Source organism: Chelmon rostratus, chromosome 18 (assembly GCF_017976325.1).
Source record: "Chelmon rostratus isolate fCheRos1 chromosome 18, fCheRos1.pri, whole genome shotgun sequence".
NCBI lineage: Eukaryota > Metazoa > Chordata > Actinopteri > Chaetodontiformes > Chaetodontidae > Chelmon > Chelmon rostratus.
Genome location: NC_055675.1, coordinates 16,585,225 through 16,611,223, shown reverse-complemented (window position 1 = coordinate 16,611,223; position 25,999 = coordinate 16,585,225). Strand labels below are relative to the sequence as shown.

Below are 25,999 nucleotides of genomic sequence, written 5' to 3'. Positions count from 1 at the left end.
CTACTTGGTTTTACTCTCTAGTGCAGATCTCCTTTGCTCCAAACTCTGGTTGGTCCAAACCACCTGGTTAATGAAGGTAACGCTCTGCTCATCAACCTCCGTCAGACGGAGATCACATTCTGTTAGGCTGGTGTTGTGAGACATCGCCTCCTCCAGAGCTTTACCTCCATCCTGCGCTCACACACACACACACACACACACACACACACACACACACACACACACACACACAGAAAGGGAGAAAGAGAACAAACAAACACATTTGGTGTAAAAGCACGGCCATGTTGAGCACCTCACAGGATGCTGTTCTGAAAAGGTCGGAGGAGGGTCTTGCCAACCTTGAAAAATCCCCCGCGGCAACTCTGGCTGTCTGAAATACTGTAGCCCACACTTTCTAAACTGCTTATGGGCAGTGTCATTTCATTGTTAAGTCTGAAACAGCCATTTCTATTTTTGTGACGAGCAGACCAAGGTCACAGATACAGTATTGATGGATGTACACGTTGCATTTCTGCTATGTGGGTGATTTTTGATCCTCCGCAGTGTATTCCAGTCACAGATATACTGCGCAGTGAAATCTTGAAGAGGAGAGAGCATGAGATGGGGAAAAATCTGATCTATCTCTCATGGGGAAACAGCACTTACTTAGCTTTCCATTATTGCATGTTTTCCACATGTCAATGAATAATTTAAAAACCCTGTACTTTAAAGCTATTTTGTGTGCTACTTTCACTGTACTATGTCTACACTGGCACGAGCATGATTTAGGGGTGAAGATAATCCAGTGTTTCAAAGTCCTTCCTATGATAACATTTTACAGAAATAATTGCCATCTACATTCTTATGGTAAAATCAGAACATTGGAAGGATAACTTGCAATATTTTTGTTCATTTTGGACATTTCTTTTTTTTTTCTTTAACTACTGGATGTAGTCAAGTCATCTGTTAAACGTCAGAAAGTTGTGAAAAATGCTTGTAACATTTTCCTAGAGTCCAAGTTGACATATCTAAATAGCTTATTTCGTCTGATCAACAGTCTAAAACCCCCAAAATCTGAAGTTTACTACAACCCCAATTTCAAAAAAGTTGGGACACTGTGGAACAACAGAATGCAATCATTTGCAAACAAACTGTGTTTACTGACAACGGTCTTATGAGGTGTTCCTGAGCCCGTGTAGTAACATCCTTTATCCAATCATGTGTTCACAAAGTGGTGAACCTCACTCCATCCTTGCTTGTGAGTGACTGAGCCTTTCCAGGATGCTCTTTTCATACCCATTCATGATACTATCACCTGTTACCAATCAACCTGTTTACCTGTGGAATGATCCAAACAGCTGTTTTTGGAGCGTTCCACAACTTTCCCAGTCTTTTGTTGCTCCTGTCCCAACTTGTTTAAAACGTGTTGCTGCATCAAATTCAGAATAAGCAGATATTTACAAAAATCAATGAAATTGATGAGGTCAAACATTAAATATACTGTCACTGTACTGTTTTCAATTGAGTATGTGTCAAAAAGGATTAGCAAATGATCACATTCTGCTTTAATTATGGTTTACACAATGTCCCAGTGTTTTTAGAATCAAAGTCTAATAAAAGATGGACAAAACCACAAAATAGGCACATTCTATAGAAAGGAATCAGTGAATCTTTGGTATTTTTGCTAGAAAAATAACAGTTTACTGGTTAATTCAGCTCAAACTGCAACTTTAAACCCATGTGCAGCCAAGTTTAAAGAAAATCCACATTTGACTGATGAAATCTGTGTCAAATTGAGTTTGACAAACTGAATGTGTAACATATTAAAATTGCCTGCACAGTTTATGAACCCTTTTCTTTGGCAGCAGCCTCAGGTAAAACTTTATATCTATCACCTCCCTGGGGGTGTTGATCTAAGAGTCATTTACTCACCACACCCAGGTTGTTGCAGGAGAGATTCACGCTCTTCAGGGTGTTATTCTGAAATAGCACTTTAGCCAGTGCAATAGCAGTAGGCCTCGTCACCTCATTGCCTCCCAGGTGCAGGTGACGTAGGATGTGGTTGTTCAGCAAGGCCTTGCCAATAGCCTCGCCCCCCTCATCTCGCAAACGGTTGAGACGTAGGTTGAGTGACAAAAGGGTGGAATTCTTGGACAAAGCGTGAGCTATAGCTTTGGCTCCCGGGCCTCGAATGTCGTTGTCACACAGGTTCAGTATCTCCAGTTTGCTATTGGTGAGCAGTTTGCCGATGGCTCTGGCTCCTTTGTCTCCGATCAGGTTGTGAGAAAAGTCAAGCTCCCTCAGGGATGGGTGGTGCAAAAGGTATTTCACCAGCATGCGACACTTTTTGTCCTCAATGTGGCTTTGATGGAGCCTTAGAAGCTGTAAAAAGAGTATATATATAAGATTATCAAGATTGTGGGGTGTGTAGCACAAAAAAACATAATAAATAGGAGTACAGCTAATATGTCATAGGCAAAGATCTTGAGAATAACTACCCTTTCTGTTTTTTGAACAATATGAATTCGACACATGTATAAATACTATTCTATGCAAGCACTGCAGAACAGTGGGGGACTATGCTTTATACAATATAATGTTTTTTCTGTTTCATATCATAAATGAAATGAATGTAAGTGAAATATCTTTGGGTTTTGGGCTGTTGCAGTCATAATTGTCACCGAGGAGTTAATGCTGGACAGTTTTCACTATTTTCTGATATATTGTAGACAATTCATCAAAACAATTATGAACAGATGGATCGATCATAAATTGCAGCCCTAATATCAAGTCCAAAAATCTCTTGTGAAGTTCCCATGTCATGCACAGAAACCAGATATATGCCTCAATGTTCTCATGCAGTGACAAATTAATGTGACAAACATGTTGTGTTCAAAAAGTGACTTATTTAGGTTGCAGCCAGAGGCTTTGCTGTCTTTTCTTTGATGTAAATAGAGCATGAATTTAATGCTCGGGTAGTGCCAACAACAATTTTCCCATTTCATGACACAGGGACTGTAAAATGTCTGTAAATGATGCTTTGCAACTGCCAAGAAAGTCAGAAGTGCTGAATGACAACAAACAAACATGCTCCACACAATCAGAGCTGAAAGAGTCAGCATGCCATAAAGCCACTGCGGAGGAATCACTGGTCACCTTCAAAGTCTCGCAGGACTTCAGGGCCTTGGCGAGGGACTCACAGTCTCTGTCAGTCATCTCAAACATCTTCCATTCAAAGTTCATGCCACACTGTTTGACCCTGTACACCAAGTGGAGCTCTTCCAGGTTTGTCAGCTTGTTGAGCATGATGTTAAAGTCAAAGTGGTCCATAGACGGTCCATCATAGTCAGTGTCACTTGCCAACTCGAAGCCATGTTCCTCTTCCTCCTTCTGGGGCTCCTTGATAGGCGGCAGGAGTTGGGAGATATCCAGTCTTTTCACATAGTTCTTACAAAGAGGTACCGTCTCTAGAACTGTCTTAGGATCTGTCACATCTGGGATAAAAAGCTCAATCATGTTCTCCATGTGCCTCTCAAAGTACATTCGTTTCCAGCTGTGGCTGTAGTGAGAGACGTCACAAAGGTCCCACCGCTGCTCGCAGCACCGCTTCCAATAGACACCATCGTTGATCAGGTTAGCTGTCACGTGCAGGCTCAGGGAAGTGGACAGCCTCTCCTGCACAAAGTCTTTCTGGTGGGGTGTCAGGTCTTCAAATATGGGCTTTTCTGTAAAAGGTTTCAATTTAGCATTAAGTTCCATATCTACTAGAAATGTAAGTGTGTATAATATTGGTACTGGAAACAACAGCATACCCTCAAAGTTTCTCATGATGCTTTGCAGACAGAGGTTTGATAAACAGGGCACTATAGCCAGGGACCAGTCTCGATCCTCAGCAATGATCCTCCTCGTCATTCTGTAGTCTTTAGCTGGGCTGAGGTTGGCTCCTGCAGGACTCGGGGATGTGGGCATTGTGGCTGGGTTTTTGTACTTCTGCTATCTGCTTTAAAAAGAAGAAACATTAGAATTAAAATGCACATTGAAGGTTTCACATCACAGTAACTGTAGATGGATTCTTGCTTATTTTCTGATGTGCTCATGTGATGAAAGTTTGTTTAATGACATTTAACATGCGCATTAGCTAGCGTCAACATGCTGCCATTCTGCGGCTAACGTTAGCCAAAAGTGTCTCTAAACTAACTTAGGTTACCTCCACACTCACGTTAGCTTAAATGCTACTACCTTACTACTGCAGCCAATCAATGTACCAGTGAAAAAACATCTTTAAAGTGATAAACCGACAGATATTTAACATTTAATTAATACCGTTATTCACATACACACGCTCAAACGTTAGCATGTACTTGCTGTGCGCTGGTCTGGGCTTCATCCGTCTCCTTGGTAACAGCACGCTCTTCACACCGTTAACCCCGGAATTTTGAGCACTCAGCCCTGGACGTTATCTAACGGCAAGAGCGGTGTACCTCAAGCAGAAACGTGCTAACGTTTCTACATTTACAGTGTCTGCCATTGTGTTTAGAAGACATAATATAACGGAACTTTGGAAAGATACTGGGTAAGAAATCGTGAATCAAGCCAACACCATCTGTTTTACACGTTATACTTATAGAAAGCCGGAATTTCCGACTTACATAGAATGCAACATAACTTTTCCTCAGATAAAGCAGTCCAAGTGCAGCACAGATTAGATTAATTGATTGATTCGATCAAAATCTAAATGCACGCAGGCACTATAAACACAAGAACAAAAAATGTATTTTTAATATTTTTAAAAATACCAATTAATTCTAGTGTTTAAACCCACATGAGAAATTATTTTAAAGAAACTGATATCTATTAAGCATTTAATGCAGGAATGGAAGAGATGCCTGGGGAAGACTACAAAATTACGATCAGCAGGCCTAATGATTATTACAGTACAGTAATATTTTAGCAGTTGGAGACAAAAGGAGAACACTGATATGAGTGTTGAATGTGTTTTTAGGTCTGTGTGACATCATTGTTGCAGGAGGCTGCGTGCTGGAGATGCTGCACTCTTCAGCCTGATCATGCTGTGAACAACATTTGGATTCTACATAACTGGCAGATGGACCACGGATATGGACCACGGGCCTTTTGGATGAGAGCATGCTGGAGTGAATCCATCTTTCTTACAAACAACAGCACAAAGCAGGTGCATAGCTACTGTGTTAGAGGGTAAATCAGTGATTTCCTACAACTGAATCTGCTGTAAAGCTGTACTGAGATAAGTTAAAACTCTGCTTCCTAGTTGGTTGTTCAGAAAATATCAGAACATAATTTAGAATGGCCATTATAACTTCCAAGAAGCCAAGGTGATGTATTCAAATTGCTTGTTTTGTCTGACCAACAGTCCAAAACACAAAGATATTTGGTTTAATATGACAAAGAATAGCATCAAATTTGCAATTTCAGAAGCTGGAATCAGTGATTTTTTGTCATTTTGGCTTTAAACCATGACTGAAACAATTACTCGATAGCTGCAGAGGATGTTTCTGTCCATCAACCAATCCCTTAATAGACTAATAGTTTCAGCTCAAGTGACTTTCATCAATTATGTAATTATGTGGGTAACATGCACACATGACCACACAAGGATGGAGGCAGGTCCATGAAGCAGTAAAATCTGATAGTGGTTTCCATATGGAAGAGTGCACAGAGAAAGAGATGGCTGCTACTGGCATCATAAGTTTCACCAAGAGGGGATGGAGGGTTGGATGGAGGAACGAGAGGCTCCAACTGTAGCCCGAGGCAGTCCATCACTGTCGTCCTCATGTAATACGGCCTGACAGACACACGCTTCCCTCGTACTCCGGCTTTAATGGACTGGCGTGACATCAGCCATCCACAGCACAGGAGGCTGTGAGCTGCTGTTCTAGTGCAGTCAGGGTAGAGTCAGAGGGGGATGAATCACGCCACTGGGTGTCCCTGAATCTGGACCAAACAAGAACAGTACAGGTTCACCGATCAGCCTTCAATGTCTTGGCATGAGGCAGCATGGATCTGCTGGCAAACGTAATTTATGATCAGTACCTGTATGTAATGTACACTGTACACAGGGCCATAGCTAGAAATGCATAAATACAAAAAGTCTCTAAATTTTTCATGTTATTTATATTTTCTGTATATTTCAAGTCATGAAACCCCAAATGCAGGTTGAAATCCGTGTTTTTAATGCCAGGAATACAACTGTGGTGAGTGATTAATTTTGTTGGCCTAAATTTAAATATGAAAATTGTGGAATCAGCCTTAAAAATATGCATCATGTGTAAGAATTATAATGTAAACTTCCCCTAAATTGCTAAAATTCCCAAATTTTCATTAAAAGTACTGAGTGCAGGACTCTGCAGGGCTGACTGTATGAACTTCATGTATTTTAGTCAGTGCAAGAGGTGAGTTACACATACAAAATGATTTATTTTTTCTTAAATACAAGATTATAAGAGAATTAAGCTTCCAATTAAAATGCATGAGGAAGGACAGTTTACTTAGTGAAGTATTTATCCAACAAAGATCAAGGTCTCTTTTACAAGAAAGACAAACAACAGTCACACAAAGCAGTCAGAACACATACAGAGACATTAATTAAAAGTATCAATAAATATATCTTTAATGTCCTTTCAGGGGGGTTGGCCTCTCCGGCCTCAGTTTATTTCACAGAAAAATACACAGTTCAGTTCAGTTCAGTTTGATCCAGCTGAGGTTTGAGTAGAGTTGCCCTTTCAAATTTAAAAGGTCTTTTTCACAGCAGACATTTTGACTTGTCACGGTGGGAAAAGTGTGTGTCACCAGTAACATTAACAATGGCTCAATTCTATTCCCAGTAAGCCATGACAGCGTGAGCCAGCCAGCAGGAGCCTGAAACTGAAGCTGCGAAATGGAAATTGGCCTTTAGTCATTGTATTATTTATACCTGCATCTCCTACTGTGACATCTCATAATACCTTCCATTAGAAAGGCCTAATATCAACGACTTCTTATGAACACAACTAGCTGAAGTTTTTAGTTAGTTTTAGTTTTTAGCCTCAGTTTTCTCCACCTAAATACATTCTTCTTTTAGGAAATTATTGAGAAATCTGAGGTTTACACGCTCATGTAGAACAACAGGAATTCAAAGCACTCCTTGATGGAACGCCTGTAAACATCGTAACAGTGCAGCAGGGTGTATCAGCTCACGGGCCTTTTCATACAGATACTGGAGCACTGAATACATGCAGTGATCCCCTACAGTACAATCAACAAATGGACAAACGCAGCACCGACACTAAATCTACAGCTTCACCTTCTGCCACACACACACTTCCATTTGCTCTCACAGCCCAAGGAGCTGTCAGATTAGTTGCTAGGCAACGCAGCATGCGTGTGATTTGTTAGCAAAGTGAAGCGTTTCTTTGCGAGATGAGGATGTATCTTTAAACGTGACACCCACTCCAGTAGGGACTGTTGACGTGTGATATTGTAGAAGTTATTACCAGTGACTTTACAGGATACTCTATAAATGTTGAATGTACACCATCAGACCTTTTTGAAAGTGATCCCATTTGATTATGTTATGGAACTTTTTTTTTTTTCCTGCACACCCAATTCAGGTATACTTTGACAAACAAAAAAAATAAAAGCTACTCACATTATCTAATGAGGCGAAAGCATTCATTTGTTTCTGTACGTCAGGACCAGAGAGGCATGGTGTAAACTCTGGGGGTGTTGTGTTGCCTTCGGGAGTGATTAATGCTCCCTTTTTTCAGTGAAGCACTGCACAGCTTGTGTGCCAGGCGAGGCAACTCCCAGGTGGGCATGAGGGTGAATAGAAAGTAGGGCGTCGCTGAATGAAGCGTAAAATAACAACAGTGGAAAATAAAAAATAAAAAGTCAGTGAATTTGGCCTAGAATCACAGAAACGATGGATTAAAGGACACACACCAATAATTCAGCACATTGTATTCCTAATGTGATCGCTTACCATTTTTTCAAAGTTTACTTTGATGTTTTTACCTTAGCAGTTTGCAGATACTTTGTCTGACTTCATCATGCATGTTTTAGCTTTCATGTCAAATCTACATGAAGAGGTGCAAGTGAAGATCTGTTAAGAAGGACACACTCGATTATGATGAACAGCTACCGGCTAGAATAAAACTGGGATGGATTACCAATCTTGGGCAAGTTACAAGTCTAGAAGTTAATTTTTGTTTGAAATTTAATATTAATTTCTGACTGAAAGCACATTAAAGTCATGGAAGATGGTCTGCAGTAATGTAATGTAGGTTCAAGACCAGCATCTCTGTGAGGATGTGATTAGACACAGTGGTGCTTTGAGCTAAATGCTAACACCTTAAGTTCAGAGGGTTAGCATGATAACATCAAATACTAATTTACACTAAACAAAGCAGAGCTGAGATTGATGAGAATATCATTAGTTGTGCAGGTCGTAAACCGAAATACTGGACAGTCTTCTTTAAATCTTGAATTCACAGGATATGTGAAAGCTCTGCTGGAGGCTCAACAACAAAAGTCGCATCGTCACAGTTATTTGCATTTGTCCTCTGAATACACTCAGTTTGGACCAAAGTGGTGGATGGACCCATTCATAAAGCCATGCCACTGACAAAAAATGCTGGTCTGGTCCTTTCAGTCCCACCAGAGGTTTGTCTTCTGTCTCTCTGATAAAATGTCCTGCTTTCAACCAAAAGACAAACCAAAGAACACTTTCGCCATCAGTAGTAGACTTCTGATTTCATAGGATTAACTAGTTCCTTGGAGCCATAAAGACAAGAAATGCCCAAAAAAAAGGCAACAAGTGCATCACAACATACAGGCAGGAGTGACTGTGAAAATGCATAGGAAGAAACTTTATTCCTTTTGATGAAAATAAAGACAATGAGACAACTGAACATTTACAAAACAAAAAAAAACATAAGCCTTTGCTGAATTCATCTCATGAGACCTTTACATGCCATCTTATAAACGCCAAAAAGTCCAACTCATATTACAGCCCACGAGAGAGAAGGGCTAATCCTCAAGATCATCGAAACTTTCCTCAGAGTAGCCGCTGTAGGGCGGACTGGAGTCCAAGTTGATGCTACTGTCGGTGTCCACAGAGACCACAGAGCTGAGGCTGCTGTCCACGGACACCACGCTGCCGTCGCTGTCGCTGCTCCTGCTGCTGTCGTCGTCATGGATCACCATCACCTGAGCGGAGTCAGCTGCTGGGGAACACAGGAAAGGAAAACCTGCCTTTACACATATGAAAGAGCGGCATCTTCCCTCTGAGCCACGTTCAAGCCCTTCACACGACTCCAAAGACAAAGACTGATGTTATTCTAGACTTTTCCGCTCATCGGCAAATCCCATGAGGAGATTAAAACTAACAGTGAGTTAGTTTGTCTCTCAGTGCTTTTTGACTTCCCAACCCTGTCTGTGGGATTGATATTCTATTGGGAAAAATGAAAAAGCTACGTCTGCTTCTGGTCAAGCTGCATGTGGAGGCTGTCCTGCAGAAGGTCGATCATCTGCCACATAATTAGACACTGGTCTGGTCACAAAATGGGCCTAAATTGTAAAAAAACCCCAGAAAAATATACAACGGAAATCATGTAATCTGTAAAAAATTAAAACAGATTTCACACGGCCCTAAATACACATGTGGTGCTCTAGTGACACCGTCACTAGGTGTGTATATTAAACTACAGTGCCCAGGACTACGGTAATGAAGGAGCATCCAGAGCAAAGGTTTGGCTCTTTAGCTGCACAGACAGTACGTGTTATTATATGCTGACAAAAAGAAAAAATGAAATTTCACCAGAATGATGTCGTAAAAGCAGATCAGGCATCCTCCAGGCTTTTGTCATGGCTTAACATTCTCGCAAATCCTCAAAGATGATGATTTTTGTGCTCTAACGAACATTAAATCAAAATTTCCCAGCATGTTTTTCAAATCAAATCAACAGAGTCAGGAACTGCCACCATGTGCCCCATGACTGAGATCAGTCAGACCACACTGCACGCTGTTTTTGATTAGAAGTCATGTTTCCGCATTGAGAAAACAAAATGTGTGTTTTCCCTCTCCAGAGAGATTTCACGGTATTGCTCAAGCATTTGGTTTCCAGACCTGACAAATGTGGCAACCAGATCCTGTTAGTTCCCCGATCATGGCTCAGGGCGAACAGGGGTCAATATGATACTGCTTTAGCTCAGCGCAGAAAACATGATTTCCCTCAGTATCATGTCAGCTGAATCGCTGCCACATTTTTAAAGTCTTTTAAAAACCTACTCATGCAGACTGGGATTTGGTCTGTTTTATGTTTGACTTTTTATGTTTTAATTCCCAATGTTTGACCCTGTAATCATTTCTTGATTGTATGTTTTTGTACTTTCATGCATATTTGTGAAGCATGCTGTAACTGTAGTTGTGAAAGGTGCTATGAAAATAAAGTTTACTTACCTAATTACTCAGAATTCAACCGTTTTGTATCTGTATTCTGATCCATATACATGAATATATATTTGCTAAAGGCAGCACATACATGTTATTTATCCGTTTCTTTTATCGGGGGAATGCAAGCACACCTTATATTCACAGTAGCAGTATTTCAACGCTACATGCTGCTTTTTTAGTTTTTCATTAAATAACAGCAAGAGAAGGCATGAATCAGCCTCAGTGTGCTGCCACCTTGTGTTTGAAACTTTCACTGCGCTCCACACTCTAAAACACCCATCTCCATCCCTTCCTCCCTTGCTCCATATCTATTGAGCTGAAACAGGCTGAAGCAGTGACTCTAAATATACTTGAAAATATACTAAACTTTAAACACCTTGAAAACCACATTTTTTTCCTCTGAGCAGCGTCGCCACACCAGCTGAGGGTGGAGGACGCTTCAGTGGTTGCTGCCGCTGTGAGAGGAGCGTTAGTCACTGAGCTCACCCAGACGTGTCAAGGCTCTCCAGCCATTCCATCCGATGAATGTCGCATTGCACACCGTTGCTAGTAAGTACACTGTCAGATATTAATGATAAATAGGCCAACTATGTGGTAAGCCGTGCATGAGTGTGATCCTGCAACATCCCGGTCACAATCTGTGGTTTGATGTGTGTTCTGTAACTGAAATTTGAGGGAGATAACCATGACATTAAAGCTAAAACAGTGCTTGTTTAATTGAGACAATGTTCCAGAGTTTTAGTTCGACTAAAAATGCTGCAGCTAAATGCACATTGTGACTATAAAATTAACTTGAAGTACACTGTGAATATGCTCTCACTCAGAGACTAATGTTAACAGAGCAGCGATCAGCAGTAACAAATCGGACCAGCTGACCAACACACAATGCAGCATTAAACTTAAACCAACTGAGGTGTAGAAAATAACTTGGATTCATTTCTTTTCAGCTCAAAAACCCTACGCCTGCTCACATCTTGTACAACGAAGGCTTTCTCCGCAGCTAAGAGTGCAGCAGAGACGCTGCTCTCCACTGCTGCAGATACAATAATCATAACACACAGGCAGGAGACTTTAAGATGCTTTTAAGTAAATTCATCTATTAATGCGGTTAACTTTTTGAATGACAGTTATGTTTCACGTTGTATTTCAGTGGACACCAGTGAATGGTTTGGCACAGTATAAAGGAGCAGGAGACTGAAAACAGCACCCCCTTTGCTATTTATTCAATCAAGAATCTGTTTTGAATCAAGAACCTCTTCTGAATGGAATCAGACTGCAGGATACTAATGACATTGTGGGTAACGCACCTCTCACCTTTCCTCTCAGTGATGAGTGTCTGGCGCCTCGCCTTCATGTCCAGACTCAGGTTTTCCACCATGCTGTTGATGCAGTTGTCCAGGGCCAGACAGCGGGTCTGGGACTGGATGGGCTGTCGGCAGATGGGACACTCGTCTTTCTTTTTGCGCCACTGCTTGATGCAGTGGCAGCAGAAGCTGTGAGCACAGTTCAGGATGACTGCCTGTAAATGATATCAATGCACATTAAAAACACTTATTTTATTGAAGAAGTGTTCATGATTTTAACAGCTGTAAATACAGTGCAGTGTTCAGTTTTTGTACATGTTGTGCTCTTATGTAATTTCCGTCCAATCAAGACAAAGACTTGTACGTAGGATGAGAATATGAAATGTTAACTTGACTCTAAATCCTACCTCAATGAAGAGCTCGGAGCAGATGATGCACTGAAGCTCATTCTCCAGGACTTCTGTCACTTGTGTAACCACCTCTTCTTTTTGGGCCCTCGCCTTTTCTTTCTCCTCCTGCAAAAATAAAGAGAATAAATGAAAGAAGCTTTTGCTGATGCCGTGCCAGACTATGCAAAAAGCCTGCTAAAATGACCACTAATATAATCATACCTTTGTCACTTCCAGCTCTTTGTTTTTGGCCAAGAGAATCTCTTCAAAGCCTTGCCGAGAGAGGGCAAGTTCATCTATTACTTTCTTTTGCTAAGGGTGTTGAAAACAAATTAAAATTAACTAATTAAAAAAGCAATTTATCATCATCACTTTTTGACACTGAATTTAGTGTCAGTTTGCTTGTATTTGTGGTGTAGCAACAAATAAATGTTCTAGTTTTATACTACTTACCTCTTGCAAGGCGTCTACCAACTGCTTTTTCAAAAGCTCTTCTTGTTGCTGTGTTTTCTGTGCCTGAAAACATCAAAAGTTACACTGTCACTACAGAGAGGATTTTCTGTCTAGCAGTCCTTTGTAAAAAACAAAAAACAAAAACAAAACTGTGTTCTAAGTGATTATACTGTACATGCATCCAAATCTTAACAAAATATACCAAAAGTCAAAATGAAAGATTAAGTTCTCTGTTTTATGTGCCAAAGTTTCAATATATCTTTGAAATGTCTACTGCCACTCAAATAGACATTTGTGCCAAACAGAATTTCATGTGTGCTGCTCAAAACATACAACAATTAGATCTGATGACTGATGGTATGAAAGGAGCTACTGAAAAAACCTCTCACCTCGAGCTGCCTCTTACTTTCACTGAAGGATTTCTCTAACGTCTCCATCCGATGCATCTTGGCTCTAAGTGTCTCCAGCTGACCCTGCAGCTCCCTGACCTGCTCCTCTTTCAGCGGGTCAGCCTTCTGGGGCTCTCCCCCCAGCGAGGCTACCCGCCTCTGGGTGTCGTCCACCTGCTCCCTCAGCATCAGAATGTTCTGGCTGTACCTGCAAACAAAAAATAATGAAATAAATGTCAGGGAGGTCAAACTTCCTGTTCATAACAAAAGTGGTTGTAACATAAATAACGTTATAGCCACAGTTTCTACCTCTCATTTATCAACAATACATTTCAGACAAAGACTAAATAAGTTTTTACACATGTAGGCAACATAAAAAAAATTCTCAGGAGCAATTAGTTGCACAGTAAATACATTTAATTTTCCAGTATTATATATTATTCTAAATACTTATATGTTTATATTTTGTGGTGGACAATTCAAGCAAGGAGATAAATTATGTGCTGCTTTCACCTTGGATTAGTTTATGAAATAGTCACAAACTAAATCTAGTCTATTTTGTTCCCATAATAAACAGAAGTAAACTAAAAAAAGGTCAAACATTCCTTGGTTACAGCTTCAAAACTGTGTGGATTTGCTGTTTTATATCAGTGTAATTGAAATAGATTTAGGTTTTGGATTGCTGGTCGGACAAACAAGCATTCTGAAGATCTCACAACCTGTAGTGGACATTTTCACTATTGAATCATTTATCCTCCCCAAAAACTATAAATACAGAAAAAATAGAGATTATTTACTCATGAAAATATTAATTAATATTAATGTTAATTGCAGCCCTAGAATAGCTTGTTTGTAAAATTCCTTTGAAAATACCTTAAGAGTTGTGGCAAGCGTTGTTAAATGAGGTGAGGTATTTAAAGGACCAGTGTGTAGGATTTAGTGACATCTAGTGGTGACATTGCGGCTTGCAACCAACTGAATATGACTTGCCTCACACCTGCCTTTCCAAACATATCGGAGAACCTACAGTGGCTGCAAAAGCTGCAAAAAAAATGCAAGGTGCTCTCGGATTCTGTGTAGATATAAAGAGCTGATTTCAAGGTAATTAAAACACAACAATTCTTATTCTCAGGTGATTATAAACTACTGAAAATACACTATGAATGTTATATTCCATTTCTGTTATATTCTGCCAACATAAATCTTACACACTGGACATTAAGACTGCGATGGATTATCTTTCAGACAAAACAAGGCTTGGCTGTGTGACTTGAATGCAATGCCACTGAGAAGTCACACGACAGGCGTAAACTGGGGCTTACATCTGCAAGTTGTCCATGTCACACAGAGTGCTGGAGCCATCTGAGGGCTGGTGTACTTCCTGAACTTGTCGGCCGGGTCCAGTTTCCTCTGGCCGGCTGTGACTGAGCCTCTGCTGGCGTTTCACTGGTGGCAGAGGGCAGGACTTTGCAAACGACTTGTCTGCAGAAGAGCAGCGGTAAAGTTTTGGCTTTGAGGTAGATGGCTCAACATCTTCCACGGTCAACTTCCTCTTGGGCTTCTTGGGAACATGGGCTGCTTTAGCATCCTCTCCATGTCCCTTCGCCAGGTAGAGTTTAATGTCTTTGAAGGGCCGCTGGATGAGAATGTAGTCAAACTCCACTTTGGTTTCAATTACAGGAACCCCAAGCTGTATAGAGTCTCCGAGCCTCAGCTGATGGGCTTCCTCAGCAGGAATGCGGTTTCCATTCACCCACACGCCGTTGAGGCTCTGAGGAAAATAAAGCAACACTTAATCCTGAATGTTTAGACTTAAGATGAGAGATAATGCAGATTGTTGGAAATCTGAAGGAACACCTATGCTTCGGGAATGCCTTTTAGTTCCATTCAGACTTGTTGGTGGAACGCCCAACCTGAAATTCAAGTTTCCAGTTTCAAGTTCTAATTTTGATTTCGATGCGAGACTATGCATATTAGGGGACTGTCTGCATATTGTCGGCAGTAATGACTAAGAGCTCATGAGAAGATCGACATGAGATGTTCTTCATACATTATAAACTGAAACTGCATATGTAATGGGTGGTAAATGTTTAATATCCTGAGAAAGATGCCTCCCTTTCAGCTCAGAATTATTTATTTTCAGTTAGACATTCGGTTAGAGTTCAGTGTGGTCTTACTGAAAGCTGACAGAGCAGCAGACTGATGCCTTTGAATGGAAAAAGTATCACATCATTGCACTTGTAATAGTTAATTAAAAACATTTTCTTTTAATGAGCTTGTGTGGCTGAAGAATAATACTTATTAAATCCTAACAAGAGCTTTTCCTGCATATACTGTAGGCATCTAATATGAGATTATCGTAACTACTATACAGAATTACAGTGCTTCTTTCACTTAACTAGTCTCTATTCATTTATTTGTTTGTATTCTGTACATTTTTATGATGTGCTTATTGAACATTATTTACATTTGTTCACATATGAAAATCAATCAAACATTGATCATAAAGGACAATATTCGTTATTGAGCTAATCAGACAGCTGGCTACCTTCTTATCTGTCACTGTCCACTGGCCATCTTCCCTTTGTTTGAAAGCACAGTGCAGTCTGGAGATCATCAGAGGACAACTTGGAGACAGCAGCTGGTAGGTTACATCCATCCCACGTCCAATGGTGACCTGGACAGTCGAGAGACAAACATGTCAAAAGTTAGCTAGCTACATCAACTGTGCAGCTCTTTTAGCTCATAAAAAACAGATGGATACTTTTCAAGAAAGACAAGGTAAAGAAAACTAAACAAATGACCCATTAATGCAGGATATATTTTGCGAGAAATATCTGAATCTTGGGTAAACATAGCCAAGTTTTAGGGTTAATATAAGTTAAGGCAAATTTAGCTGGCTAGCTAGCATTAGCAAACTGCACCTCAGTGTTTTCGAACAACCGGAGCCAGTCTGTCTTTTTTCCGACTCTCATCAAACATAAGACCTCTGAGTCCGAACATTCGTCCTCCTCAGTCGCAGAAGAATCCGCCGTTACAGTCTCCATCTTATCTCATTCTGTCTGCAGCTAAATACGACCTGAAACACATCGTTAGCTGTGTTGTTCCTCCGTTTGTAGCTGGCGCAGTGTCAAGACGGAGACTGACAGGACAAAACCGGAAACCGTGTGGCTTGTTTTCAAAATAAAGGCGTTCGAAGATTCGCTCCGCTGCTCCACTGTCACGCAGTCCTATTGCAACGAGGACATGCTCCGAATAAAACTTTCATTTAATTTCTACTCAATTTTCTTATCATAAAATCACCTCCACTTATTCAAATTAAAATACAGACCCATGACAAATATTCCAAACACAGCGGTGGAACCTGTTATCGATGTCAAATTGAGTGACAGTCCTTTAAACACATGGATTTACACTAGAAAGCAATTAAATATTGTTTGTTAATGTTTAATAACCCTATTAATAATTGACAAAACAGACACAAACATGTCGACAGAAATTTGTGATAAAGGACAAAAGCGTATTTGAAGCATGCAAATCAAATAAAAAATAAAAATGGTGCAAAAAAATATTTACTTGTGCTTCATTGTGAAGAGATGTTTTATTATTGGGGAATTTAATAAATTAAGCAATAAATAAATAGATGTATGTTAAAACAGGATTTCTATTTTCAAAAATAGAAAAACATCTTTGTTACACAGTGATGGAAAAAAAACAAGTACATTTATTCAAGTACTTTTACTTTACTTGTGTAATTCCATTTCATCCTACTTTACATCACTACTCCATTACATTTCAGAGGGAAACATTGTAAATTTTTGCTCAACCACATTTATTATAGCAAAAATTGCAATATTTCTTAAATGTAATGGAGTAGAAATATAAAGTAGGACGTTTATGCATGCATGTATAAATTAGTGCCGAAAGAAGTATTCGGATGATCTAGTCTACTTATGTAAAAGCATTCCTGTTTTCATCAAAGTAAAGGTACTGGCAACAAAATGTACTATTTAGTATAAAATGTAAAACATGAATTATATTGTATGTTTTATATGTAAAATACAAATGTAAAAAAAAGAGCAACTAGTAATTTTAACTTTCAGATAAATGCAGTTCAGTAAAAGTACCTCAAAACTGCGCTTCAGTAGAATACTTGAGTAAATGTAGCGGCAGGAACATTTTTTCCGCTGCGGTGTTTCACTGCCACAGACGCGTTCACAGCACGGACATCCTGCTCAGCCGTGCGACCCCGCGTCCCAAAACGCGCGCACCCCGAGCTCCGGGCGGGACTTCCTCTCTGTCGCGGATGTGATATGAGGGTGAGCAGGCAGAAAGGGCTTGGTCGGGGTGTCACTGGTCTATCTGTGCGCCTCTGGACAGCAGATAACCGGGCTGCCGCCGCCGCCGCTGCCGCCGCCGCCGCTACCGCCGCTGCCTCGTAGATGAATCTCCTCCTCGGCTATGCTGCCCTGAGAGCGCCGCGAGTATCCGCCCCGCCAACATGTCTGATGTCAACAAGACTGTTCAGAAATGGCACGCCAGTTTTAAGAAAGGCACAGACTTTGACTCGTGGGGACAATTAGTGGAGGCTATAGATGAGTACCAAATGTAAGTTGCATTCAACATGTGTATCCTCTCCACACAGCTGGCTCGTCCCTGAGCACCGCGCGGGGCTGCATGCATCTTTTCCGCCTCTCCTTTTTCAATCCATCTGCGCTGAAGTCTGCAGGGAGGCAGCAGCCCGCGGGAGACAGCGGGCGCACGGTGCTCCCCGAGAACTTCTAGCCCCCCCTGAGCTGTCAGTCAGCTCCGGCAGCAGTAAACAAACCCTACCCATCCATGACGTGATGTGGCAGTTGTTGCAGAGGGAGCTGGGTCGCTGAGTGTGCATGTTGCATCCCACATTGATCCGCCAGCAGCCTGAGAGGAGGGGAGAGTCCTCTCCCGAGCCCTGTCATGGAAAGTCATCCCGAGCTGCGTGTTTCATTATGTGTCATGCAGTGCAGAAATGGGCTGATGTTCCTCAGAGTATTGGGAAATAGTGAGCCACACCCTCTCATTGTTGAGGGTGGGTTTTCATCTGCGCTGTGAGGAGCGTTTCCTGCTTCCAGACAGCATCGGCGTCTCCCCACGCTCCTAAAGATGGGACCTGCTTTGTCAGCTAATTGATGTTTTTATCTGAAATTGCACTGATAATGCAAAAATGCACATCCCGGCGCCTCCCTGCCTTGACCGCGAGGGGGCGCGCACACGCACACTCTCAGCCGCCGTCACATTGCAAGTTTTGCTGCAGAGCATTAACGCGCTTCTGTGTTGTTATTTAGTCTCGCAAGGCAGCTGCAGAAAGAGGTCCAGGCAACCAACTCGTCAGACTTCACAGAGGAGCAGAAGGTAATCATTACATCTGTCTTAAACCCCTGCACGCGAAGTTAGATATTCTGCGTAAACTAACGTGTTTTTTCCTCCTTTTTGTTTTTTTAAGAAAACTTTAGGAAAGATTGCAACATGCCTGGAAATGAGAAGTGCCAGTTTGCAGGTTTGTGTTGTTCTTTTTGAGACTGTATGAAACATGACAGGAATGAACAACAAATCCAGTCAAATTATTTTGTAGAGCACAATGTAAAAAAAAAAAAACAGAAGTGCTTTACAGAGGTGAAAAGTACAACTAGAAATACTAATTATTATTATAATTATCAGTAGGTAAAACTGTGAGTCCAAACCATTTCAGTGCTATCCCACGAAAAACTGTTTAACTCCTCACCAGCACACCAAACTTCATTCAATTTTTTAGCTATTTAGCATTCGTCAGCCCACCCTGAATAAGGTGTGATTTTTTTTTAAATTATGATGAATTTGCATTGAAGCTGACATTGTTTTACACTTGCCTGTGTGTGTGTGTGTTCTCAAAGTTATATATTGTCATTATTATTATTATTATTGTTAGTAGCAGTAGTAGTAGTTATAGTATGCTTTTAATTTAACTGTTAAGTTAGATTTTCTGTACATTTGATCTCCTGGTTAGGGGTTTACATGCTGATTCACAGCCTTCTTTAGACTGCCAGAAATCTAATTTTATTGGAGAAAAACTAAATCCCATTATTTTACTGAAATTTTAATTATTATTGTTATTATTATTATTTTGCTACAAACAGGCAAATTCCAAATATACAGGGTCCAAAAACAGCAGAATCAGCCTAAAACTCATGTGTACTTCCTGTGGTTCAAAATGTCACTTATCCGGACAGACAGGTGATTATAATTCATCGTGCAGTTTAAACTTTCAGGACGTTTTGTTGCTTTGACTGTGTGTCGTATTTTTTGATAAAGTCACTCTTCTGAGGGTTTACAGTATACGTGTCGTTCGTCTGCTCCTCCGTAGTGCACACAGTCAACGGAGGAGTTCAAGTTAGAAGAACTGAAGAAACTGGAAACCAGTAAGTGTCCTGACTGGTGTCACCTTGTTAATCCTGCTGTCGTGACTGGGTGTTCACACCTGTATCCTTTTTCCAAACAGTAATTCAAAATATACTGACCTACAACAAAGAATTCCCCTTTGATGTCCAGCCTGTGCCCTTAAGGTAAATATCCTCTATTAAATATCTAATGTTTTGCAGTTTGTCCTGTTTGAGCATTGAAGTTTATTCATTAACATGGGATCAGCGCGTGACGAAACCCAAAGTCCTCTTGCGAGCTCACCAGAGCTTTCTATATTAAATAAATAATAAACATAATGAATAATTAATCCATGAGCCAAAAGCCAGTAAGTGTCCTTTGAGTTGAGATCATCTTGTCACACTGTATTTCTTCTTTTTGTCACCATTTTCACTCTGTCAGGAAAATCCTGGCTCCGGGTGAGGAGGAGAACCTGGAGCTGGAGGAGGAGGAGGATGCTGCGGCAGGAGGAGGTTCTACGGAGGCTTTCCCCCCGCGAGCCCCTGGTACCACGCCGCCGTCGATTACAGTCAATCAAACGCGCCCCCACTGTTGGGGACGTTTGATTTGTTGCGTCATGTTGTCCTGTCTCTGGAGGGCTGTTTGACTGTGTGTCTTTTTGTTCTCTCTGTCGGTGCTGTGCATGGCTTCATCGCTCATTCCCGCCTGCTTCATGTGCAGCTTCGCAAGGTACGGCCTCATCACGAAACGGCGCCTGAACCTGTTCTCTGCTGCGGGACACACGTTGTTTTTATCACGGCCTTTCAGGGGAAACACGCAGCCTTTTGCTGAATGGAGAAAAATGCGAATGAAAGTGTACTTTTGGAATTAGATACTTATTTTTGACTGCAGGGTGAAGACGTGTAGCAACATTTAGACATTGATTTTCTTCTCTGATCAGATCAGCCTCAGTTCCACCAGCTTTGGCCAAACAATATTTTCTTTCCATAGAGAGTTTCTGTTATTGATCTCTCTGAAAAGGCAGAAACACAAAGTTAAATATGCTCGAAAATAAATAAAACTGCTCTTGGTGATCATATAAATGCCGTTTGTGCAGTTGTGCCTACATCCAGACTGCTGTTTCCAAGCTCAACAAAGACCCTTCACCCATTATTACTCTGTTAGCGTTCCACAACTACAACTCCATGAGGGTTTGATGCTGCACCAAAGACTCAGATTTTACATGTTTTTAATACACCAGTTTAGCTTAAAGCTGCTTCTGATCAGTATTTGTTTTGTTTATTTGCCCAGAGCCAAACAACAGAGAAACAAAGTTAGCGACTAGCTGGTGAACATAGTGAAGCAGCTTACGAGCCAGATATTTCCCTCAGGAGTTGGTGGAGACCAAAAACAGAGCTAATACCACCTTTTACACCAACATTAGTGTGTCTTTTTTTTTTTTTTTCCATTACCAGTACTGGAGTTCACCTTTCTGTTTTTCTCCTGGTGTCACGTGTGATTTGACCAGAAGACAAAAACCAGATGTTAGCGGGTGTTAGTGGGTTTTCGTCCACTGTGAAAGAGGCTTAAAAGAACAATATATGTTGGATATCATGTATTGACATATAAACTTTATGACGTATGTTGTTTGGTAAATGGCCCAAAATGAATGAATGCACCTTTAATATATGACCAGGCAAAACAAATAATTGTGTTTTAGCTTTTCAAAGGCTAATGAAAGAAACCTAATATAGGAAAATACACTGAGAAGTGAAAGCTAGCAGATGCTAACAATGCTAAACAGTTAACACGGAAAATCGTTGTCTGCCTTTGGCCAATCTTTGGTCCCAGGTGCTGTCGTCACCTGTCGTTATGAAAACTGTTAATGTCTATAACCTTTGTCCTCCACAGGTACCTTGTTGCCACGGTTACCCTCAGAGCCCGGGATGTCCCTACTTACAATAAAGATTGAAAAAATTGGGTTGAAGGATGCGGGCCAATGCATCGACCCTTACATGACCATCAGCGTCAAAGGTAACACTCGCATCTCATTCTGCAGGTGTCAGGTATGAGTGGAGCTCTGCAGCTGCTGCTCTCAGCTTACAGCTACACCCTTTTCTCTGCTGTGGCTCCTCCCCCCTCACACGGTCTCGTAAAGAAGAGCTTCTCAGGCGCTCTGAAACGCCGCTGAAGACTTTTCCTCACAGACTTTCTTACCGCTGTATGAAATGTCCGTTTCACCAAAGCCAAGAGCCTGATCTGTGTTTCTCCGCCTGCAGATTTGAATGGTGTAGACTTGAACCCGGTGCAGGACACCCCCGTGGCCACCAGGAAGGAAGACACCTACATTCACTTCAGTGTGGACGTGGAGATCCAGAGACATGTGGAGAAACTACCAAAAGGTAACACCTGTCAGTTTATCCAAAGCGGCACACATTAAATTTAACATCATGATTGAATTCCTACATTACCAACATACATTAAAGGATAACTCTGCTTTTATTTCTTATTGTCCATAAATCCCATGAAAAGACCTTCCAGTGTGTTTGGATCAGTCATTAACACTTTTGCCTTCTGATGGTCGTGCAAACACTTTCTTTTCAAGCATAACTGGGTCCAAATGTATGTTAATGCATGTCTGAAAATAGTTCCCGACAAAGACACTATTTACTGCAGTTTAAAGTTCCCTCCAGACATGTTTTGAAGTATAAATGCTTTGGACTGGAAGCACACCTGAGAAATGATGCATCGCCCACCTCCGCAGCAAGCAAGCATCAAAACGGCTAACTCAGTGTTGGAGGAAACATCGGAGGGATTCATCCACAAACACCTGAGCCAAACTTTGCACAAATATAAGTATAGATCAGATATTTAAAGGGACATAAACATGACAAAAACAGGGGGATCTAGTATTGAGAGCAGAACTTTTTGGTTTTGGTCTTTTCATGGGATTTATTGACAGAAAGAAGATCCGGAATAAGGCTGATCTCATCCTTTAATGTTTGATGTGAGAGAACAGACAGGAGGATCAGATTTAAGGAGACAGAACCGCCGGTGAAGTAATTATTCATGCTGTTAAACCCGTCATTCATCCCTCCAGGAGCAGCTATCTTCTTTGAATTCAAGCACTACAAACCCAAGAAGAGGTTCACCAGCACAAAGTGTTTCGCCTTCATGGAAATGGACGAGATCAAACCCGGCCCCATTGTGATCGAGCTGTGAGTCGACCGGCGTGAGCTCTTTGTCCAAATGATCTGAACGATCCTTTTGTTGCCTTTTTGAAGCATGAACCACACGCTGTACCTTGTCGAATTTCAGGTACAAGAAGCCCACGGACTTCAAGAGGAAGAAGCTGCAGCTTCTGACAAAGAAACAACTCTATCTCCACCTTCATCAGACGTTACACAAGGACAGCTAAGTCGGAGCGCGCCTTGAACTTTGAACCACCTCTTTAATCTGTCTCTTCATCCACGTCCAGCGAAGCGTGGCGTTCCAACTCATCGCATCCAGCAATACTAAATCAAGGCTGTAATCATGTTTTTCCCCATGAGCATATAAAGAAAGGAAAGGGAGCTGAGCTGAACATGAGTTGCATCAGCTCAGACCGCCGCATTCATTCAGCATTTTTGCATTCTTTGCTTCTGTTGTCAGCTGTAAAACCCTTAAAATAAGTTGTTTTCACCAGTTAGAGACACATGTTGCAGCAGGGTTGTGTTAAATCAGCTGAACAACCTCATCTCCAGTCTTCCTCAGTTCACTGGTTGTTGGAAACACAACGTGAGTTATTGCAGGTGCTTTATTTGAGTCTGAATAGCATTTGACTCGCTATGAGGCGTTTGTGCTGCTGGAGTTTGCACTCTCTCGAGTTAAATTTAGCAAAACATTAAAAGCGACTAGCAGCTGCAAAACAATGCAGACTTTTTTTGCAGTTTGCAGAGCAATTCTCTAAATAAACGACATGCAAACAGCAGCACAAGCAACAGGTCCTGAATCCTGTCACAGTCCAGAATGATTTAGGAGGATAATTATAGACTTTCATAGTGTTTAATTATTATCACTGAAATCAGTTAGTAAAAAAAAAAGCTATTACAAACTGGTTAATTACATTTGCAAACTTAAAGGCTGATTAAAAAGACCTAATTCATCAATTAAGTATTCAGACTGCTTAAATTACTAATAATTGAATTGTACAATTTGAATGACAAAATTAGTTATAAAAAAAGCTATTAATTCAAACGTTGTGTTAATGTATTTGCTAATGTGTCTGCCAATCATAAACCGTCTCACAATGTGTTTGTTTTTTGCTTTAACATTTGTGGTTTCTTTAACATTAACCCGCATTAACTGATGTTTTTGGCCACTTGGGGGCAGCGGATAAAATCTGTGAGCACAAAACTGACATATCGCCACCTTCCTGCTCGCACATTCAGCGGCCGCGGTGCAACGCTAGCGATTATCTGAGTCGTGTTTTTGTCCATCCGATGATGGACACAAACACACTCTCATTTTAGCTCTGTTTTGGTCTCCGCCGACATCTGAGGGGGATATCAGGTTCTGTAGCTGTTAAATTCTCCATTATGAACACCAGCTAGCTTTAAGTTAGCTGTAGCTGGGTGATAATTCTCTGTGGGCTTGTCTTCATGAGCTACACCTGTCACATTACAGGTAGTCTACTGGCTCATTTATATAAAAATACTGATTACTGCAGCTTTAAATTAAAGCAGCAGACACTGATTGGCCGGCTGTTGTGTGTTGGCAGGAGTCTAACCAATCAGAGCTCTTTCTGCTGTTCTGTGGGTGGGCACACTGCTTACAAATCTTTAAATTCAAGAGTTGTCTTTATATTATAGCTATCATGAAATGGAAATTGTAAATTGAATAGAATATTAAACAGTAAAAAAAAGCCCACACTTGTCCTTGTCAGCAGTGGCATTTATAATGTTAAATGGTGCAGTTATATGTCAAACACATTTTATTATTATTATCATTAGTTTTTGTTAAAATATTTCAAGTTTGATTAAAGGGCCAGATTTCTATACTTGATTAAGTATTTGTTCCAGGCCAAATTCAATGAGATTATGAACCAGTAGCAATTAAATGTCCCCATAATTCTCACAGTCCTCACATGTATGTCAGTGTTCATGCTTCAGTTGGTATTTGATTTGTATTTATGGTTTCATGAATGCATGCAGAGCAGTTTTAATGCTGTGGATGTGTGATCATGTATTCAGTGTGAACATCTGGCCCAGACGTTTAACAACACCTTTTCTTCAAAGCAAGCAGAAATAGTGTTCAGGTTGGATTGGATGGAAGTTTATCACCTGCCAGCACATTTTTTTCAAATCTGGTGTTACTTTGCAGATCAGATGTTTGATGTACGCAGTTAGATTTGATCAGTGTTTACATGGGACCAGGTCTAGAGGATGCATCTTTATTAGCAGGTAAAGGACAGGAATTGCGCTCTTGGACTGACTTTTTAAGAATCGCCTTTCTCTTAAACTGCTACTCAGAAAAGCCCACTACTTTTATTTTGAAATTTCATGTCACCCTGTTATAAAGGGCTTTTAAAAAAAAAAAAAAAAAAAATGAAGTTACATGTGTTTGTGTTTCAGTTCCGACTTTGCAGATGTTCCTCTTCACTAAAACATCTACATTGCAATATTTGATTTTAGATTTTATTTTTGTAATGTCACAATATTCAGGACTGTAAATTAACTGTAAGATACACTAACTGATGAACATGCGGTAACTGTGTGTATGAATCACTATGACGTGGTAGGACTGAGACCTGTGGAGTGTTTTAGTTTTGTTGATGGACAGAGGGGAATCGTATCAAACATTTACAATGCTTTTAATTTCTAATAAACTACAAATGAAGCAGTTTGGTGGATATTTTCACCCGGAGCATCCTACAGTGATGTGTTTTTAACATGTGTTTTATGCAAATATCAACATTACCAACTTTGCTCTATTGAGGACTGAGGATCACTCCTACACGAACAACAATCCTCTTCAAAAAGAGCTCCGATTGTTGTTTTCAATGCGCTCCCATAAAAGACAATATTGTTCAGTAACAGGCCAGGCTGTTTCTTTAGGTCTACTAGCATTTTCACTGGTTAAATTAAAAAGATCAGTTCACTCTGATTACAAATTAACCATATTCACTTACCTCACGTGGCACCGAGCCATACAAACAGGTTTGGTTTTATTTACTCATATCCAAATCAAGCAACGCTGCTTACAGAACATAAATACCCATCAAATAAAACCATAGATAAAAACAGCATAATTTTAAGTTCTTAACTTTTTATTGTGGAATTCAGTTTTATGTTGTTTTTATCTAGTTTTATTTTATGGTCTGTGTTCAGAGACCAGCGCTGGTTGATTTACATCTCTGAGATGTCACTCTGCCTTCACCCCAACCCAGAGGAGACAACTGGAGCTTCATCTCTGGTGCTTAATTTGAAAATAACATTAAAAAACTTTTGGCAGTAAATGCAGTTTGTTTGTAAATGATTGCTTCCTGTTTTGTTTGTTTAATCAGGGTTGTACAGTGTTAGGGTGGAGGGATAAATCTCAGATCTTAAAATCTGGGCAGGTTAAAAACCAAGTTTGTCTGCATGGCTGGATGGAAGACAAGACAAG

At 40.7% G+C, this 25,999-nt stretch overlaps 3 protein-coding genes across 7 annotated transcripts; 1 reads left to right on the top strand and 2 right to left on the bottom strand.

Moving 5' to 3' along the window:
- On the bottom strand, window positions 1-4,507 carry tcte1 (t-complex-associated-testis-expressed 1). The gene is made up of 5 exons (XM_041959391.1): window positions 4,496-4,507; window positions 3,792-3,972; window positions 3,136-3,704; window positions 1,912-2,361; window positions 1-171 (listed from the first exon to the last, which is right to left on the bottom strand). Exons 1-5 carry the CDS (start codon window positions 4,505-4,507, stop codon window positions 1-3), a joined length of 1,383 nt encoding a protein of 460 aa, XP_041815325.1.
- A 4,334-nt stretch (window positions 4,508-8,841) lies between these two features.
- Window positions 8,842-16,113, bottom strand: rnf8 (ring finger protein 8, E3 ubiquitin protein ligase). Of its 4 annotated transcripts, none has more exons than XM_041958782.1 (9): window positions 15,907-16,113; window positions 15,531-15,659; window positions 14,305-14,753; window positions 12,983-13,190; window positions 12,594-12,656; window positions 12,363-12,452; window positions 12,159-12,266; window positions 11,762-11,966; window positions 8,842-9,218 (listed from the first exon to the last, which is right to left on the bottom strand). In XM_041958782.1, exons 1-9 carry the CDS (start codon window positions 16,027-16,029, stop codon window positions 9,022-9,024), a joined length of 1,572 nt encoding a protein of 523 aa, XP_041814716.1. In that variant the 5' UTR covers window positions 16,030-16,113; the 3' UTR covers window positions 8,842-9,021. The 4 variants fall into 4 exon arrangements, with proteins under 4 accessions (XP_041814716.1, XP_041814717.1, XP_041814718.1 ...); XM_041958783.1 differs by having other exon boundaries at window positions 8,842-9,215; XM_041958784.1 differs by having other exon boundaries at window positions 9,087-9,218; window positions 11,755-11,966.
- Window positions 16,114-17,289: 1,176 nt separating this feature from the next.
- Window positions 17,290-24,976, top strand: aida (axin interactor, dorsalization associated). Of its 2 annotated transcripts, XM_041958198.1 has the most exons (11): window positions 17,290-17,590; window positions 18,307-18,373; window positions 18,465-18,518; window positions 19,362-19,416; window positions 19,497-19,560; window positions 19,817-19,920; window positions 20,096-20,104; window positions 21,266-21,388; window positions 21,634-21,756; window positions 22,455-22,572; window positions 22,673-24,976. In XM_041958198.1, the coding sequence occupies exons 1-11, from the start codon at window positions 17,484-17,486 to the stop codon at window positions 22,770-22,772; spliced, it is 924 nt and encodes a 307-aa protein (XP_041814132.1). In that variant the 5' UTR covers window positions 17,290-17,483; the 3' UTR covers window positions 22,773-24,976. The 2 variants fall into 2 exon arrangements, with proteins under 2 accessions (XP_041814132.1, XP_041814133.1); XM_041958199.1 differs by lacking the exon at window positions 20,096-20,104.
- The last annotated feature ends 1,023 nt before the right edge of the window (window positions 24,977-25,999 follow it).